Below are 18,914 nucleotides of genomic sequence, written 5' to 3' on the forward strand. Positions count from 1 at the left end.
AATTCTTTACCTGACATAAATCTGATAAATGTGCTTTGCTATGTGTTCTGGTTTCATTAAGATGTAGTGATAAGGTGAGTTTCCTGAATTAGGCTGTTGAATGTGAATTTCGCTCTTATACATTGTGGGTTTATTTTGTAGGTGCCTAAGCCTATGCATCAGCCTGTAGGTTCTTCCTCGACCCTTCCAAAGGATCCAGTATTGAGGAAAGAAAAACTGCAGGATCTGATGACCCAGATTCAAGGAACTTGTAACTTTATGCAAGTATGAGCCATTCTTAAATGAATCTTAAATGATATTCCTGGGGCTACTCGCTTCTAATCAGAAGTATTACAGTAAAGTGTTTTGTTTTTTTTTAATGTTTATTTATTTTTAGAGAGAGAGAGGCAGAGACACAGGGTGTGAGCAAGAGGAAGGGCAGAGAGAGTGGGAGACACAGGATCTGAAGCAGGCTCCAGGCTCTGAGCTGTCAGCACAAAGCCTGATGCAGGACTTGAACTCACAAACCGTGAGATGTGACCCGAGCCAAAGTCAGACACTTAACTGACTAAGCCACCCAGGCGTTCCTGTAACGAAGTTGCTAAGAGCTTAGGTTCTGGTGTTCAGAATGCATGGGAATTCTGGCCACTTCCTAGGTCTCACAGTTCAGGCAAGTTACTTTACTCTTTGCCTTGGTTCTTTTTTTGAAAAATGAGGATAATAATTCTTACTCCTAAGTTTGTTGTGAGTAATGAAATGAATTAAACATGTAAAAAGTATAAGTGTTCAAATATATTTTCTGCTGTAGATCATTGGTAGTTTCCACTCAGACTGTGAGAACCTACTCTGTGCTTGGCATTCTGGTAGGTGCTATTGTGTGTAGAAAATCATAAGACATTTATTGCCTTCAAGGAGTTTATATTCCAGTTGTATAAGATTTTAACTTGTGGCAATAGTTAAGTGCTAAATTGTGTCATACAGAGTCTTACAGAATTTCAGAATAGTACAATATTATTGAAGGAGGAAGTAGACAAATAAGATCTTTTTGTGTAGTAAAAAGATCTTGAGCTTTGGAGTTAGACTTGTGTTTAAATCCTGGTTCTGCTATTTACTGGCTATAAAATCCATGGCAAGTTATTTAGCCTGTAATCCTCTACTTATGAGGGAATTCCTTACCCATTTAGATTATTTGAAGATGAAAAGTGATTGCTACAAGGGTAGCTTAATTATTCAAAATGTTGGAAACATTTGAAAACTAAGATAGGCAGATGGGAGAGAGAATCGTTACTCATTATGAAAGATCAGAGAGCATGAATGAGCTAGATTAGTGGTTGAGATGAGACTGTTAAACCCCCAGTTGTTGGACATAATAAAAGCAAGGTTACAGAATTAATGCTTGTGTTTAAGAGCTTAAGTCAGGAGTTTTTTTGTTTTTTTTTTTCATAGTTAAGCTTTGGAATTACTTGACATAATTTTAAGGTTTGACAGTTACTTTAGATTTTAACTCTTAACTCTTTCTCTTATGAAGACTAAGTTGTTGGAGTATCTGGGTGGCTCAGTTGGTTAAGCGTCCAATTCTCTATTTTGGCTTAGGTCATGATCTCACAGTTTATGGGATTGAGCCCTGCATCAGGCTCCGCTGATAGCATGGAGCCTGCTTGGGATTCTCTCTCTATTCCTCTTTCTCTGCCTCTGCCCTGCTCATGAGTGCTCTCTCTCATAATAAACACTTTTTTTTTTTTTTTTAATAAAGAGTAAGTTATCAACATTTTGAGATAGTTATTAGCTAGATTCTTATAGCTACTAGCTATGGACAGTGTTGTGAGTAATGCAATGGTAATAGCTTTTAAACAGTTTATTTTTTTTTAAGTTTATTTATTTTTGAGAGAGAACACAGGAAGGGCAGAGAGAGAGAAATCCAAGCAAGCTCCACACCATCAGCACAGAGCCCAACATGGGGCTTGATCTCATCAACTGTAAGATCATGACCTGAACCAATATCAAGAGTCAGACACCCAACTGACTGAGTCACCCAGGTGCCCCAATGGTAATAGCTTTTAAATGAATAATTGTTTCTAGTCATGATTTAGAAAATCTTGTCTTTAGGAATCTATTCTGGATTTTGACAAACCTTCAAGTGCAATTCCATCGTCACAGCCGCCTTCAACTACTCCAGGTAGCCCAGTAGGTATGTAATCATAACTGAGAGTAAACATGCATAGGTCCAACATTTGTTACCTCTTACAAATAATTTTACTCTAGATATCTTAAGGGTTAAATTGTGTCTCTGTGTTAATTCTAAATGTATCTATGTGTCATCAGTTATATATGGGTAAATTACCATTAAGACATTAGTGTGCTCACCTCACCTGTTTGCCTTTTATAGAAGGTCTCCAGATGGTTAAATGGAGAAACACAAGCTGGTTTTGCAAATTTTGAAGTGATTGGGGTCCTTTTGACTCTATAAATCTAGTATTGAAACTTTTTGATCCCAATTATGAGTGAAATTACATCAGTGATATTTAGTACATTGATTAACACAGTACCTAATGACGGAACCTAGAATTGAATCTGGCCTGACGTTAGGCTTTTTGCTCTATACTCATTTATTTCAGGGGAGGAATGAGGTATTTGAAGCCACAGTCCAGTTGTAGTGAGCAGACACCAACTAGAAGATGGGTGTAGTAATTCCTGGATGAAGTAAGGAGAATGAAGAGTAATTAACAAAAGTGATAGACATTAACAAGAAAAAACCAAACCGAAACTATATAATTGAAAAGCATATTAATATACATGACCAAAGGGGGAAAAAAAACCTGAAAAGACATATGACCCAGCTAAGAGTTATTTTGAAACTTGGAATTTGAGTGTATCACTTGATTACTATTCATGATAGCTTAGATTTTATCTTCCAGTTTACTATTACTAGTCATTTTTTAAAGTAATAGATTTTTGGAAGCTTTGAAATGCTGCTTTTGCCCTTTGAACCTTAAAACATCATGAGTATCACAGATGGGACTAGTGTCTCCCAAATCCTCTCTGACTCTTTAGAGCTCTCACAGAAAATTCATGATGGCCTTGAGACCTAGTTTTTCTAGCTATGGCTTATTTTGTAAAGTATAAACTTTTAGTTTCCACCCAGTTGATATGCATAAACTTTTCTCCTTCCTCAATAGTTTACTGTTGATTTCACTCTCTGCAGCATCTACAGAACAAAATCTTTCCAGTCAAAGTGATTTTCTTCAAGAGCCATTACAGGTAACTTCTCCAAAGTGATCTTTCTTTGCTATTTTTAATTTCTTTGTTATTCAGGGAAGAAACTCTTGCTTTGGTAAGATAGATCAGACTTGCTGATTCTAATATACCTAACTAAATTATTGAAAGTGTTCTAAGGATATCTAGTTTTTTAGATTAAGTACAACTGGCCCTCCAAAGGTTACCTAATGATCATGGGGAAGACATCTGTTAAAATAGAGAAGGCTGGCAGACTTTAATAAGGAAAGAGCAAGCCTGAAGAATTCAGAGATACCTTGTCTGGGAATCTTACTCTGCCCTTGGCTACTTAAGTCACTTTGGCAGAGCAGCATAGTCAAGAGTCTAAAGAAAGATACTAATTTTGTTTAGCACATGGTTAGCTAATCTCCTGCCTCCCTTCACACATAAGAGTTGACATTCTGAGGAACTGATTTTCACAGAACACCTTAGATTTACAAAGGAACCAGATCATTGAGATCTCTGATGCCACATTGCACTTCTATCAATAGTAAGTTCAAGAAAAAAAAAAGTACAAGGTTTGATAGTTTTCTGGTCATTACCTTTAAAAAAATTATCAGGATCCCTCTGAAAACTTTATGGCAATTTTCTTAACAATAGCATCCCTGATAGGTTAAGTATTTTGACCAGATGGCTCAACAGTTATTGCCTTCCTGTCCAAAAACTTCTGAGTAAATACCATTTGTTTACAGTGGTTTATATTTAGTTGATAAGGTATGGCTCAGTTTTCAAAATGTATTTATTGAGCTGAGTCCCTCACCCTACTCACTGGTTTAAGGGTTCCATGTTACCTGTTCTAGCTGTTAGGGTTCTACATGAGGCTTTCAATGGACAAGTTAAAGGTTTTCAAAAAGCTGTTGGTCTAGTTTAGTAGTTCTCAGGGGCAGGTCTGTGGATGGCTGCATCAGAAGCACTTGATCACTTTAATAAAGGTATCTATATATATCTCTGTATATATATCTATATATCTATCTGTAAGGTTTTTTTAATTTTTTTTTTTTTTTTGAGAGAGACAGCAGAAGTGGGGGAGGGGCAGAGAGAGAGGGAGACACAGAAGCAGGCTCCAGGCTCCAAGCCATCAGCACAGAGCCTGACGCAGGGCTTGAACTCATGAACCACAAGATCATGACGTGAGCTGAAGTCAGAGGCTTAACTGACTGAACCACCCAGGTGCCCCTAAAGATATATCTATCTAGATATCACCTTAGACCTAGTGGATCAGAATTTCCAGGGGCGTTATCTAGACATCTATATTTGTAATAAGCTTCCTGGGTGAATCTGCACATGCATTGTTTGGGAATCACAGGTCCCCAGCATCATGTTTACTCACCAATACCTAAAACTGCTTTCAGCTGGTCTGCTTAAAGAGCAGTAATTTGGAAGCAAGAATTGCCATAACTTCTAAAGAAATACTAATGTGAAGAATTTATCTTTATTTTTTGTTGTTGTTGTTGTTAAGTGAACCTTTTAAATTCAAAAGCTCAGGTATCAATGTCTTAGCTTAACATTTGTAAATCTTTCTGTAGCAGGAAACTTCTGTCCCCACAATACCCAGTTCCAATTATTTTGGGCAGTTGTCTTGTTATTTTAAAAAGAGGACCAGAAGAAAGACCTAGTTTTAGAAACACTACAGTATCATAATAGTTCTAATATTTTAGTCGGATCTAAATTATACCTATTTATTTAGGTATATAAAATTTCAAAAGGATTTAAAATTTTTTTTTCTTAAGACCTCTTTTAAAACTTGGTCCCCATCTCCTTCCCAAGGAGTGGCCTATTATGATGACCCTCTCTAGAAGGTCACTGAAATGTAACTGCTCTGGATATTTGGTTGCCATTAATTAGTTTCCAATTAACCCATTTTATTACTTGGGCTTCTGAGATTGAGATAAAAGGAGTAGATTCATGTCATGGACACTTCAGACCTTGTGATTGCTGGATTTTTATAGATCTCTCCCTGTTATGTTCTAATATCTTTGTGCCATAGAATTCTTTTGTAGCCACTTTCTTAGTTTTTTATTGGTTACAGTTGTCACAGCCTTAGTTTTTCCTGTGCTTGCTTTCTTCCAGTTTTTGTTTTATGTTATTAGCTTTAACATTTTGTTAGAATTTTGGTGACTCTGTAATTTATGTAGAGCTTATCATTTTTTTCTTTCTTTCTTTCTTTCTTTCTTTCTTTCTTTCTTTCTTTCTTTCTTTCTTTCTTTCTTTCTTTCTTTCTTTCTTAATGTTTATTCTTGAGGGAGAGAGAGACAGAGTGTGAATGGGGGAGGAGCAGAGAGAGAGGGAGACACAGAATCTGAAGCAGGCTCCAGGCTCTGAGCTGTCAGCACAGAGCCCGATGTGGGGCTCGAACTCACAAGCCATGAGATCATGACCTGAGCCGAAGCTGGACACTTAACCGACTAAGCCACACAGGCGCCCTAAGCTTATCATTTCTATTTGTACTTCTGCCTACCTCTTTAAGACAGTGGGAGCACAGAGAGCCAAACCACAGTTACTGTGATCCCTGGCAGAGCTGTGCCCACAGTGTTGAATGTGCCCTGAGCTGCTTCCATTGAACTGCTGTTGAGGGCCAGATGTTCCATCTGCTGTTGAGGCCCAGGTTTCTAGGACCAAGAATCTTGATAAATGAGGATGGGATTAGATGTGTAGCTTTGGTGACCAGGCCTGGAAAGGCAATTTAGCTGACTGCTTGGGTTTGACTCTCACCACTAACTTAATTTTTGTGTGATATTGGATCCATTACTTAACTTATCTTTGCCTATGCCTTATTGTCTATAAAATGGGGATGGTTGTATCTACCTCACAGGGTTATTGTTAGGACTAAACACGTGAATATGTATAAAGTGTTTAGCATAGTATTTGGCACTAGTGAGTGCTTGGTAAGAGTTACATGTTATGAAGCTCAGGACTCAAGAAATATAAAGTGAACAAAATGTGCCTTTTATCATGTTTTATATCTTCCTGTGTCTAGGCTGCTTCTTCTTCAGTTACTTGTAGCTCAAATGCTTGCTTGGTTACTACTGATCAGGCTTCTTCGGGATCTGAAACAGAGTTTATGACCTCAGAGACTCCTGAGGTAATAAGAGGCCAATTGTGTTAATTTCTTTTCTGTCTAAAATAATAGCAGAACCAGCTTACCTTATGCATTACAGGCATGATCAGTTGAATTATTTAACATTTATACTTGACTAATGTATTGCTTTCTGTAGATATTGTCCTGGAATTACAGGTAACTTTGCTGTGACTTTGCCATATAAGTAAACTTAGTAGTGTGTAATGCCTTATCACATACAATAAATATGTCTAAATTGCTGTTGTCAAAAAAGATGAAAAGTTTTAGGTAGGAGTAAGTCAAGTTTCTCACTATATATATTATATTGATGGAATCCTTAGCAGAAAAATCTACTTACATAACTGAGACTCAGTAAATTTATAGTGTTAATATTAGCACTACCTCCATAAGAATGAATTACATTTTCTTTTGGCTAATTTTGTCAAAAGCATTTTGATAGCACAGTTGACCCTTGAACAATATGGTCTTGAACTGTGAAGGTCCACTTATACGTTTTAGTTTTTTGATAACTACAATACTGTAAATGTATGTTCTTATGATTTTCTTTTTTTTTTAAATTAGGTTTTAATTTTAATTCCATTTAGTTAACATGCAGTGTAATATTAGTTTCAGGTGTACGATATTGTGACTCAACACTTCCTTAAATCATCCTGTGCTCCTCACAATAAATGTACTCCTTAAATCCCCATCATGTATTTAACCCATTTCCCCTCTGGTAACCGTCGGTTGGTTCTGTGTAGTTAAGAGTCTTGTTTCTTGGTTTGTCTCTCTCTCTTTTTTTTCTCTTCTTCCCCCCCGCCCCTTTGCTCATTTGTTTTGTTTCTTAAATTCCATATATGAGTAAAATCTTACAGTATTTATCTTTCTCTGGCTGAGTTCTTTTGCTTAGCATTATCCTCTCTAGCTTATCCCTGTTGTTGCAAATGGCAAGATTTCATTCTTTTTTATGGCTGAATAATATTTCATTACACACACACGCACGCACACACCACATCTTTATCCATTCATCTACTGATGGACACTGGGCCTTATGCTTTTCTTAACATTGTCTTTTCTCTAGGTTACTTTGTTGTAAGAATACAATATATAATACGTATACCTTACAAAATATGTGTTAATCGACTGTTTATATTATTGGTAAGGCTTCCTTTCCATCTCTATAAGCTATTAGTAGTTAAGTTTTTGGGGAGTCAAGAGTTATATGTGGATTTTTGACTTTGGGGTTCAGCACTCCTAACCTGTGTGTTTTTCAAGGGTCAACTATATTATGTTTGTGCTTTCAATTCTAAAATGATAGTTTTTGCTAAGTTTGAGCAAATCCTTGAAATAGGTATAGCAAGATAGCATGATTTTTTTAGATTAATTTAGCAGCTCTTAGATTTTACTATTTTTGGTTTGCTATTATACAAGATAATGTATTCATTACAGAATATAAGAATATATAGATACACATTAATTTTTATCGTGTAGACTTGGTCTAAATTAAAATTACTTCGTTCCTCATTTTAAGAAGAGGAAGGTGTGACCAAGTGAGTCACAGCTCTCTGTTTCATAATCTGATTAGGACTGGGTTTTTGGTATCTTTTTAAGCCTTTGGATTTGTAATCTGTTACATCAAGGATTTGCTTATTACCATAGATAAGTATTATTTAAATTAGATCAGGTTTGATTTTCTTTTTTAAAGGCAGCTGACTTAGAAATCCAGGAATAAGACTTTAAAATCAAGAAAAATTAACATTGACTAAGCAACTAACCCAAGATTTTTCGTAATTCTTCTGTATAGATTTGGAATAATATTAGATTCTTAGTTGGAAACTACCGTTTCAGGGTTTGACTAGGTACTCATAAAAAGTTCAGTACCTCATCTGTTAGACTGATTAATAGTAAGACTCTTTCACTTAGTCAGCAAGCTGTGCACAGCAAATGCTAGTGTGCATCCTCAGCAGTTGTGATTTGAAATTGTAAGCAGAAGCTATTCTTTTGCATTCCTGTGTCCGAATGTCATCCTATAGAACTTGCTGACTTAGGCCAGTCTGGGGTTTAGTGTAAGTTAACTGCTTGTTATATGGCAGGTGATTGGCTGATGCTGCATTTCTCCTTCCCAGGCAGCAGTTCCCCCAAGCAAGCAACCATCTTCACTAGCTTCTTCAAATCCTCCCATGTCAAAGGGCTCTGAACAGGGCTTCCAGTCACCTCCAGCAAGTAGTAGTTCAGTAACGATTAACACAGCGCCCTTTCAAGCCATGCAGACAGTGAGTATGAAACGTGAATGGTGATTACAGTTCATTGTTCCTGTTAAAAAGCCATTGTTTCTCTTACGTCCATTATTGGGTACTTACTATGTGAAAAACTTTGCCTTTTGTATTGCTCTTATTTGGGTTGATCCTTGCTTTGTCCAATGCAAATATTATTTGTGGTGAAAGAGTATTAAATCCAAAGCCTTGAGAATTTTGAATGGATATTTTATCAGAACATTTTCCCCACTCAGAAAATTAGTAGCAGGCAAAGCTGAGGGTTCATATTAATTAAAAAAAAAATGTGTGAGTGAGAAACATAATTTTCTGTGAACAGCTTAATAATACTAACCATTACTAATACCACACTAGTGATGTTCCATAGCATCAATAGCCTGAAATATAGGGCACATACTTGGGTGTTCTGTCATTCTGGAAACTTTCATTTGATTTTATTTTGATCTTATGCTGATTTTGGATAATTGTTCCAATTTGTGTGGTATTCTGAATTACACATTCCTCTGCAAATTGTTTAAGCTTAAAACATTTTTCAAGGTAATATACCTAGGTTTATATGTTTACTCTCTGAAACAGAATAGTATAGAACAGTTCTTTAGAAAAAAAGTCTGAGCCAGTAAGTATCTGATGATGCTTAATGCCCCACTCTGGATACTTTTCAGTGATGGTGGTCGGGTGGGGCCAGTGGAGTGGCAATGGAAAGCAGATACAATGCAGGGAGATAAGCTTTTGAATTCAGGCACCTAAATTCACTAGTTTTATCCTTCATGCTTGGCCTCTTAGAACTGATTAGTTTCTTTGTTTTCCCTCTTGCCCTGTCCCTCCTGCACAGTGTTGCCACATTGGTTTTATTAACTTTTTCTCGTTAATGAAATCAGATACTGTTCTTAATCACTGGGGTTGGGTATTGGCAGTGAAAAAGAGACAAGTCTTTGTGCTCAAGAAGCTTACATTTGATAATGGAGGTGAGAGGGCTAGAGAGAAAAATATACACATACACATATATATGTGTATACGTATACATATGTATATATATGTATATACATATGGGGAAATGTCACCTGTGTCATGGGGAAAAATGGAGCAGGGTAAGGGAGCTGGAGAGTAATGGAAGTACTATTTTATAGACAATGGCCAGAGTCTGGACAGGTCATTTGCCTGCCATGTGGTAGAAATTTGGTAGGTGGCAGATTTTTTTCATCTTTAATTTTTGAAAAAGTACTCTCTTGGCCTGTGTAGCTTTCATGCTCAGTAAGCATTATTATATCATAATAGCAGGAAGATTAATTTTTGTATTTGAGTTTAGATCTACTAGAAACCAAATAGGTTTTTTTTGGCCATAGTAAAATACGTATGACATAAAATTTACCATTTTAACCATTTTTAAGTATATAATTCAGTGATGTTTAGTACATCTACAGTGTTGTACAACCATTTCCACTGTTTCCAAAACATTTTCATCATCCAAACCATTAAACTATACTCATTAAATAATAGCTTTTTATTCCTCCCTCTCTCCAGCTTCTAGTAACCTATCTTCTTTTTGCCTCATTACCTGTTCTAAGTACTCAGATAAGTGGAATCACATTATTTGCCCTTTTGTATATGACTTATTTCATTTAGCAAAATATTTTCAAGGTTTATTCATGTTGTATTATGGATGAGAATTTCATTTTTTATAGCTAAATAATATTCTATTGTATGTCTATACCACATTTTGTTTATCTATTCAGCTGTTGGACATTTCGATTGTTTCCACCTTTTGCCTATTGTTTTTGTTTTTTAATTTTTTTTTTTTTTAACGTTTATTTTTGAGACAGAGACAGAGCATGAATGGGGGAGGGGCAGAGAGAGAGGGAGACACAGAACCGGAAGCAGGCTCCAGACTCTCAGCCATCAGCCCAGAGCCTGACATGGGGCTCGGACTCACGGTCCGTGAGATCGTGACCTGAGTTGAAGTCGGACGCTTAACCGACTGAGCCACCCAGGCGCCCCCCTTTTGCCTATTGTGAATAATGCTGCTATGAACATTGATGTACAAAATGTGAGCCTCTGCTTTCAGTACTTTTGGTTATATTTTAGAAGTGGATTTGCTGGATCATATGGTAATTGCATGTTTAACTTTTTGAGGAACAACCACACTGTTTTCTACAGTTGGTTGCACCATTTTACATTCCTACCAGTAATGCACAAGGCTCAAATTACACCACATCTTTGCCAACACTTAGATTTTCTCTCTCTCTTTTTTTTTTTTTTTCTTTTGGTAACAGCCATCCTAATGAGTATGAAGTGGTATATTATTGTGGTTTTGATTTGTATTTCCCTAATGACTGTGATGCTGAGCATCTTTTCATGTGCTTATTGGCCATTTCTCTTCTTTGGAGAAATGTCCATTCAAGTCCTTTGCCTGTCAAATAGAAGTTTTTGAATGTTGGAGAATTTTGTTGGATGTCATCCTTAATCCTTTTCTATGAAACATTACAAAGGACTTAGTGTACCCTTTGTCTCTTAAGGTGTTTAATGTTAATGCACCTCTGCCTCCACGGAAAGAACAAGAAGTAAAAGAATCCCCTTATTCACCTGGCTACAATCAAAGTTTTACTACAGCAAGTACACAAACACCACCCCAGTGCCAACTGCCAGCTATACATGTAGAACAAACTGTCCTTTCTCAAGAGACTGGTAAGATCTTTGCATATGATATTTTGAAGACTTAGATGACAGCTAGTAGAATGGAAAGTAATTCAGTAGTGATACTTTAAGGGTTCTTTCTTGACTAGTAAGCATTATTTCTTCGCATGTTCAAGTGTTGAGAAACACTTAAATGCCTTTCTTCTATTAATTAAGTTCGCCTATTAATTTTAACTTTTGTAGAGGTAGAACCTAGATGGTTGATTAAACCTTGAAGTAGGTTCATATTTTTAAATCTGATTGCTTTGATTACCATGGACAGTAATAGGAGTAGATAGGGCGATATATATATATATATTGCCCTATCTACTATAGAAGTGCCCGTCTTCTACTTAGAAGAGTTTTGAAATCACTCTGTTGAATCTTTTAGCACAGACAGATAGCTATCTGGCCTTTTCTCTCTTTTTCCCTCTTACAATAAAGCATTGATTAATGCAAAGATATAATTTAGTATGCTTTTCCATTGTTTGCTTAGAGATGAAAAACTATTTTGCTCTTTTATGCTATCCAAATACATGAAAGAATAGGCAACTTTGTAGTTATTTCCTAATTTGATAAACACCTGTAGATTTTTAGTGTTGGTGTTTCAGATCCCCATTGAGTTTTCTAAAACTTAAGCCTGAGTAAATGAGTTGAACATTAGAGGTATTTGGTTACTCACAAGAGATACTAAATGTAAATCCTTGGACCTAGCCACCAATGACCTCATTCTGTTCTCACTTGTACTGAGTGAAAACATTGTGTAGATGATTTACATAAGGGATATTTGTCCTGTGCCTTCTTAGGTATAGTATTAATTAAAATTCATTGTCTTTTACTCCTTGATCTGGGGTGTTTAGCCTTTTTTCCTTTAATTGTGGCCAAATATACATAACATAAAATTTACCATTTTAACCATTTTTAAGTGTATGGCCAGATGGTTGTGTAGCCATCACCACCATTCATCTCTAAGGACTTTTTCATCTTTCCCAAATGAACTCTGTACCCATTTAACACTAACTCTCCATTCCCCCTCTTCCTACTGCCCCCTGGCAACTACCATTCTACTCTATGAATTTGACTACTCTAGGTACTTACCTAGAGTAAGTGGAAACAGACAGTATTTGTCCTTTTGTGACTGGCCTATTTCGTTCAGCATAATGTCTTCAAGATTTCATCCATGTTGTAGCATGTGTCAGAATTTCTTACCTTTTTAAGGCTGAATAATATTCTATTACCTAAATATATGTATAGATACCAGGATCTCTATATATACGTACGTGTATATATAGCACCTGTTTTTTTTTTTTTCAAAGGGAGAAAATTATATTAAAGGTTTTGATATACAGTGACTTTTAAGTATAAAGAATATTAAATCTTTGTTACCATTTAACTCTTGGACTTAAAACTGTTTCCTTAAGCAGCAAGTTATCCTGATGGAACTATTCAAGTAAGCAATGGTAGCCTTGCCTTTTACCCAGCACAGACGAATGTATTTCCCAGACCCTCTCAACCATTTGTCAATAGCCGGGGATCTGTTAGAGGATGTACTCGTGGTGGGAGATTACTAACCAATTCGTATCGGTCCCCTGGTGGTTATAAAGGTATGCTCTGAACAAAATTTAATTATACTGAATTATTTTGTTTATATATTTACTTAACTCAAACTATTTTTACTTTACCTTGTTCCTTTTTTAGTTGCCCTCCATATTGTGGTAGAAAATTCCCTATTTCTGTAAAATATAGCTTTTCTAATATACCTGTTGCCTATATAACAGAGGAACTTTTTGTATGAAAAGCAGATTGATCCTGTGACTTGCTGCAGTGAAAGGTTGAGCATCTTTCTTTTCCGGGGATGAATTTGGGTTTTCATATTTGAATACTTACTTTTTTTTAATTGACTTGACTGCCCCAAGTCAAACTATGTCAAATAAAAATATGTCTCAAAATGTGTCATAATCAGTGCCCATTTTCTAGTTATTTTTCTATGAGAGGATACTATACATAAAAATATAAATTTTGAGACTATAATAGTGATATTTTCTTAAGTCTTAGATATGGTTCCACATGTTATTCTCTTGGTATTAGCAGAATTGCGCTAGACAGGCCTTAACCATGCACCTTTTTGAACCCCATCTGCATTGCAGCAGTAGTAAATCTCTGCCCTTGGCTTATTTGAAGTTAGCGGTATTTTATAAATATGTGTTTTCCTGTGGAAGCAATATTAGTAGAGTTTGCTTAAAGAAGGCATAAATCTAATGATGGTATTATAGGATCAGTTTAACTTTTAAAGTGGTATAGAATTAGACTATTTAAAAGTTTAGTATAATTTTGCCCATAATTTTATTTAAGTTGTTTGTTTATTAGGTTTTGATACTTATAGAGGACCACCTTCAATTACCAATGGAAATTATAGCCAGCTACAGTTCCAAGCTAGAGAGTATCCTGGAACACCTTATTCCCAAAGGGTAAGAATAGTTGTCATAGTTGAATAATATAGTACAGTTGTTGATGTTAAGCTGTGATTAAACTATAGCCGAGTCACAGTGTATTTGGTGTAAGGCACTCTTTGTTTTTTTTAAATTTTTGAAATGTTTATTTTTGAGAGAGAGTTAGACAGAATGTGAGCAGGGGAGGGGCAGAGACAGACAGAATCCAAAGCAGGCTTCAGGCTCTTAGCTGTCAGCACAGAGTCTGACACGGGGCTTCAACCCACAAACCGTGAGATCATGACCTGAGCTGGAGTCCAACACTTAACTGACTGAGCCACCCAGACACTCCAAGGCACTCTTTGTTTTAGAACTACTTGTCAGTACTGTGGAGAGTTGAGTTGGAAGCTTTTCAAGTAACCCACAGAAGATAAATGACAATTGTCTGTTACACAGAACTTAGAAGGTCTTAAGAACTTTATTTATCATGTTGTTTGCATTAACTCATTCACTCCTCTACCTTTTGAGAGAAACTGGGGTTCAGAAACAAATTACTTATCTGAGGTCACTCAGCAAATGAATGGTAGAATTAACATGAGACTGCATGTTTCCTAACTCCAGACCCTATGAGCTTAACTTTATTATTTTCTTTTCCTTTTTTTTTGAAGGGGAGAGAATCTCACACAGTGTCCATGCTCCATGTGGAGCCCGACATGGGGCTTGATCCCACGATTCTGGGATCATGACCTGAACTGAAATCAAGATTTGGGTGCTTAGCCGACTGAGCCACCTAGGCGCCCCAACTTCATTATGTTGCTTTCAGTTTAACTTTTCTAGGTACCTGGTGTAGCAAAAGTATTTTTCAAAAATTTATTTTTTTATTTATTTTTATTTGAATAGCTCAGATTTTCTTTACTACATATGATAAAAGACTGGTAAGAGGTTAGACATTCTACTTTAACAAACCGTGGGACCTCTTTGTCATTGATCATCTATGGATATGACTGAATACGTCAGAATTTTCAGTTTTGAAGTTTTACAAGTTTTTAAGTATGTGGTTTCCCACTGAGTTCTGTTGTGATATAAAGTACCTGTTTTTGAGGAGCTTACAGTTAGTTAAATGAGGTAAGGTAGATGTCTATACAGAGACAGTATTGAAAAGGGGGTTAAGAACACACCTCGAAGAACACACCAAATCACTTAAATGACTTGGGTTTGATTCCTGATTTCATCACTTCCTTTGTTGTGTGACCTTGGGTATGTTTGAGTAAACTTTCTGATCTGTGGTTCCTCATCTGTTGGATGAAGACTCAATCTTACTCTGAAGTGTTGTGAGGATTACTTTCTGAGATATCCTGAGGATTAAGTGAATTAACATACATGAAGGCTTAGCACGGTAATGTCAGACAGTAATGAACAGCTCCTTTAAAAAAAAAAAATTTTTTTTTAAATATTTTATTTATTTTTTGAGTGTAAGGAGGGAGAGGCAAAGAGAGAGACAGGATCTGAAGCAGGCTCTGCACTGACAGGCTGACAGTAGCCAGTCTGCTGTGGGGCTTGAACTCAGGAATCGTGAGATCATAACGTGAACTGAAGTTGGACGCTCAACTGACTGAGCCACCCAGGTGTCTGTAATGGAGCTGTTCTTAACACCAATATTCTGGAATTTTTTTGTGCTGCTTTAAATGTCTTGCTGGGGTGCCTGGCTGGCTCAGTCAGTATAGCATGTGACTTTTGATCCTCCGGGTCATGAGGTCAAGCCCCACATTAGGCATAGAGGTTACATTAAAAAAAAAAAAAAAAAAAAAAAGAAAGTAAATTTCTTGCTGAGAAAACATGAGATAGTTGTTGTATTGGGAAAAGGATTAGGAGTTTGGGGTAGGAGACTTAATTATTGTGTGCCTTCTTGTCCTGTTTAAATTTTTTATTGCATGTGTTTATTTTTATTGTATGTGCTAATTTAATGCCACTGATCATTCTTTTCATGTGTTGTCTGGAGGCTGACTTTCAACATACCTGGGAGTCTGTTTGAAATGTTGCCTCGTGAACATTTTTTTCTTGAGGATATTAAATTATGTTTTCAGGCAATAGTACATTCATATGGTATAATTCTTACCAACCTCTCTGTCAAAACAAAACAAAATCCTGACGTAGTTCATAATTGTCTTCACAGTTTGATCTATAAATAGAGCAAGATTGAAATAGTCTGTGTTCTTGCCTTATTATTTCCCTTTATCTTGCGATAAGGGATAGAGGACCAGGCCATATTTCTGAATTTCCCTCATTACCTCACATTGTATCTTTTACATAGTGTTTCCTGGATGCCTTCTTGTTTTTGCAATTATTAGCATACCTAGTTGGTCAGGTTAATTCACAGATGAAGCAAGTATTGCTATTGTTGCCCTTTTTGCCTTTCTTGGTGTTTGGAAACATCCGAGCCTCTGTGGCTGCTGGGGAAGGGTAGAGAAAAGGCTAAGAGGACTTTAATCTTACAAATTTACCAGCCAATAACACTGGGAAAGGACTATCATCTTGCATTTTTGGTGCCAAGGTTAAATATTACGCGTTCATTTCAGGATAATTTCCAGCAGTGTTACAAGCGAGGAGGGACATCTGGTGGTCCTCGGACAAATTCAAGAGGTAAGGATGATTAACTGGGTTACACAGAACATACCTCTAGATCTTTCTTTGTCTTCTGTGAAGTTCTCCCCAGAGTACATTGTTTTCACCATTTAGCTTTTAAAGTTTTCATTTTGCATAAATGTAGTACTGAAGACCTGAGGGAAATACTAGACTAACTGGAATGGCTGTGGAAACCAGTTGTCCATTTAAATTAAAAGTGTATGTGTGTGCTTTTTCAGTTTGATTGATGCCACAGCATGATTCAGCCTTTGATATGTATTCATCTTGCATACTTCAAATAGTTTCATGTGATGATTCAGAATGATGTTTCTTGTAATAATGGGCATTTCTAGATACTCTAATGTCACTACATTGAAAGATAGGAAAAAGCAGCAATTAAGACACCATGACTTGAAATTTCAGAAGATATTATAATACTTTTTAAAATGTGAAAGTTTAATAGGACCTTTAGTAGAAAAGATTCAGTGTAACTGAGAAAATCAAGAATTACCGAAGATTAACTAACTTTATCACAGAAAAACAATCTTTTCCTTTTAAGAAAGCAATCAGTATTCACACTGCCTTGGCCTTCTATCTGAGCTATGTTTTTGTGTAGTACTTAAAACATTAAGATTTCATGATATCACATTAACTTGGAAATGAAGAACAGGCATTCATCATGGGACTTAGTATCATAACAGAGTATCTTTGAGTGGCGAGTAGTTCTAAAAGTTGGTTCTTTTATGTAATCTCAGTTTTCTTGAGTCCTTGTACATTAGTTTGAGTAGATTTATCACTGAGGAATGAAGAACTGAGTGAGAATTACAGAAGAAAGATAAAAGAAGTAAAAAGAGTGTTCAAACCTGGGTTTCAGACTTTGCTAATCTTTAGTAACTTAGCATTTCCTGGAGGCTTATTTTCTTAAAAAAAAAAAAAATCTTAAAAAAACAATGAGGCCCACCAGACAAGATCATCTAGGTCCTTTTTGGCTTAATAGTAATATGAAAGCCTATTGCTAGAAAACTTTAGAAAAGTATACTGTAGCTATACTTTGTTGTTTTTGTTTTAGAATTTACTATAAAATGTATTTTTATCTGTATTTCAGTAGCCGACTAATGTTAAATATTGTGTTCAAAGCTAACTGCTTCATTATGAGAAACTCACTGTTGCTAATAAAACAGCAGGGTGGAGTGATTCTTCTCAGGTGAGCAGCCCAGAAAGAGACAACGAAACGTTTAACAGTGGTGACTCTGGACAAGGAGACTCCCGTAGCATGACCCCTGTGGATGTGCCCGTGACAAATCCAGCAGCCACCATACTGCCAGTACACGTCTATCCCCTGCCTCAGCAGATGCGCGTTGCCTTCTCAGCAGCCAGAACCTCTAATCTCGCCCCTGGAACTTTAGACCAACCTATCGTGTTTGATCTTCTTCTAAACAACTTGGGAGAAACTTTTGATCTTCAGCTTGGTAGATTTAATTGCCCAGTGAATGGCACTTATGTTTTCATTTTTCACATGCTAAAGCTGGCAGTGAATGTGCCACTATATGTCAACCTCATGAAGAATGAAGAGGTCTTGGTATCTGCCTATGCCAATGATGGTGCTCCAGACCATGAAACTGCTAGCAATCATGCAATTCTTCAGCTCTTCCAGGGAGACCAGATATGGTTACGTTTGCACAGGGGAGCAATTTATGGAAGTAGTTGGAAATATTCTACATTTTCAGGCTATCTTCTTTATCAAGATTGAAAGTCAGTACAGAATTGACAGTAAAAGAATGGTGTTCTAATTAGTAGGGTTAAAGGAGAAGTAGTCTTTGCCCTTGTGACTGGTTTAGGAAAATGTTTTCTTTCCTAGAGGAAGGTGGAGGTCCTTACTTTTTTTGTTTTCCTCCCCAAGGTGAAAAATTTCAAGCTGAATGACAATTAGCACTAATCTGGCACTTTATAAATTGTGATGTAGCCTCGCTAGTCAAGCTGTGAATGTATATTGTTTGCACTTAATCCTTAACTGTATTAACGTTCAGCTTACTAAACTGACTGCCTCAAGTTCAGGCAAGTTATAATGCCTTGTTGTGCCTCAATAAAAAAGTTACATGCACCTTCAGTGTTCTTATTTGATTAAACATTTAGTTAAGGGGTAAAGTATTGAATTTTTTGCTATGCATCACTGATAACTTTTGGATGGGTGTTAATTCATGGTTCATACTATTATTTTAAAGTAAGACTATATATAATAGCTCTTTTTAGAGTTTTCTCTGATGTTATACCTGTCATTCATCAGAAGATATCATCTGTTTTCCTTTGGCTAAATAACATTTCTTTTTGAAGCTATTTTGCATTAGGACATGCTATTATCTGTTAGCTATTTTTAAGTACCTACTACTTGTATAATAATACAGGAAACAATAGTAGATAGGTACAGAGCTAATACTACTGGTCTGACATCAGTGAAGCTTATACCTTCTAGTGGATTCTCAATTTGAGTAGGTAGAATGTTTAAAAGATTTCTGGTCAGGCAGTGCTGTGTTTGAGTCCTGATTTTGCCACTTAGTTACTGATCTTGGGCAAGTTATTTTACCTCTAAGATCCCCCCTACCTTCTCTTTCT

The 18,914-nt window shown here is 36.3% G+C and overlaps 1 protein-coding gene across 10 annotated transcripts in view; it reads left to right on the top strand.

The window, feature by feature from the left end:
- The window catches only part of CAPRIN2 (caprin family member 2), a 44,729-nt gene extending 26,324 nt beyond the window's left edge, over positions 1 to 18,405 (top strand). For 3 of the 10 annotated variants that reach the window (XM_019452370.2, XM_053894764.1, XM_019452371.2), the window contains 10 exons: positions 142 to 264; positions 2,086 to 2,167; positions 3,182 to 3,237; positions 6,230 to 6,334; positions 8,437 to 8,583; positions 11,097 to 11,265; positions 12,675 to 12,857; positions 13,621 to 13,721; positions 16,259 to 16,322; positions 17,486 to 18,405. In XM_019452370.2, coding sequence (XP_019307915.1) covers positions 142 to 264; positions 2,086 to 2,167; positions 3,182 to 3,237; positions 6,230 to 6,334; positions 8,437 to 8,583; positions 11,097 to 11,265; positions 12,675 to 12,857; positions 13,621 to 13,721; positions 16,259 to 16,322; positions 17,486 to 18,054 — 1,599 coding nt within the window. In that variant the 3' untranslated portion in view covers positions 18,055 to 18,405. Of the gene's footprint in view, positions 1 to 141; positions 265 to 2,085; positions 2,168 to 3,181; positions 3,238 to 6,229; positions 6,335 to 8,436; positions 8,584 to 11,096; positions 11,266 to 12,674; positions 12,858 to 13,620; positions 13,722 to 16,258; positions 16,323 to 17,441 lie in introns of all 10 variants that reach the window. The other 7 variants (XM_019452372.2, XM_053894763.1, XM_019452375.2 and 4 more) reach the window with 7 other exon arrangements.
- Positions 18,406 to 18,914: the final 509 nt, after the last annotated feature.

This window comes from Panthera pardus, unplaced genomic scaffold (assembly GCF_024362965.1).
Source record: "Panthera pardus isolate Hobbes unplaced genomic scaffold, ASM2436296v1 HiC_scaffold_6, whole genome shotgun sequence".
NCBI classification, from domain to species: Eukaryota; Metazoa; Chordata; class Mammalia; order Carnivora; family Felidae; genus Panthera; species Panthera pardus.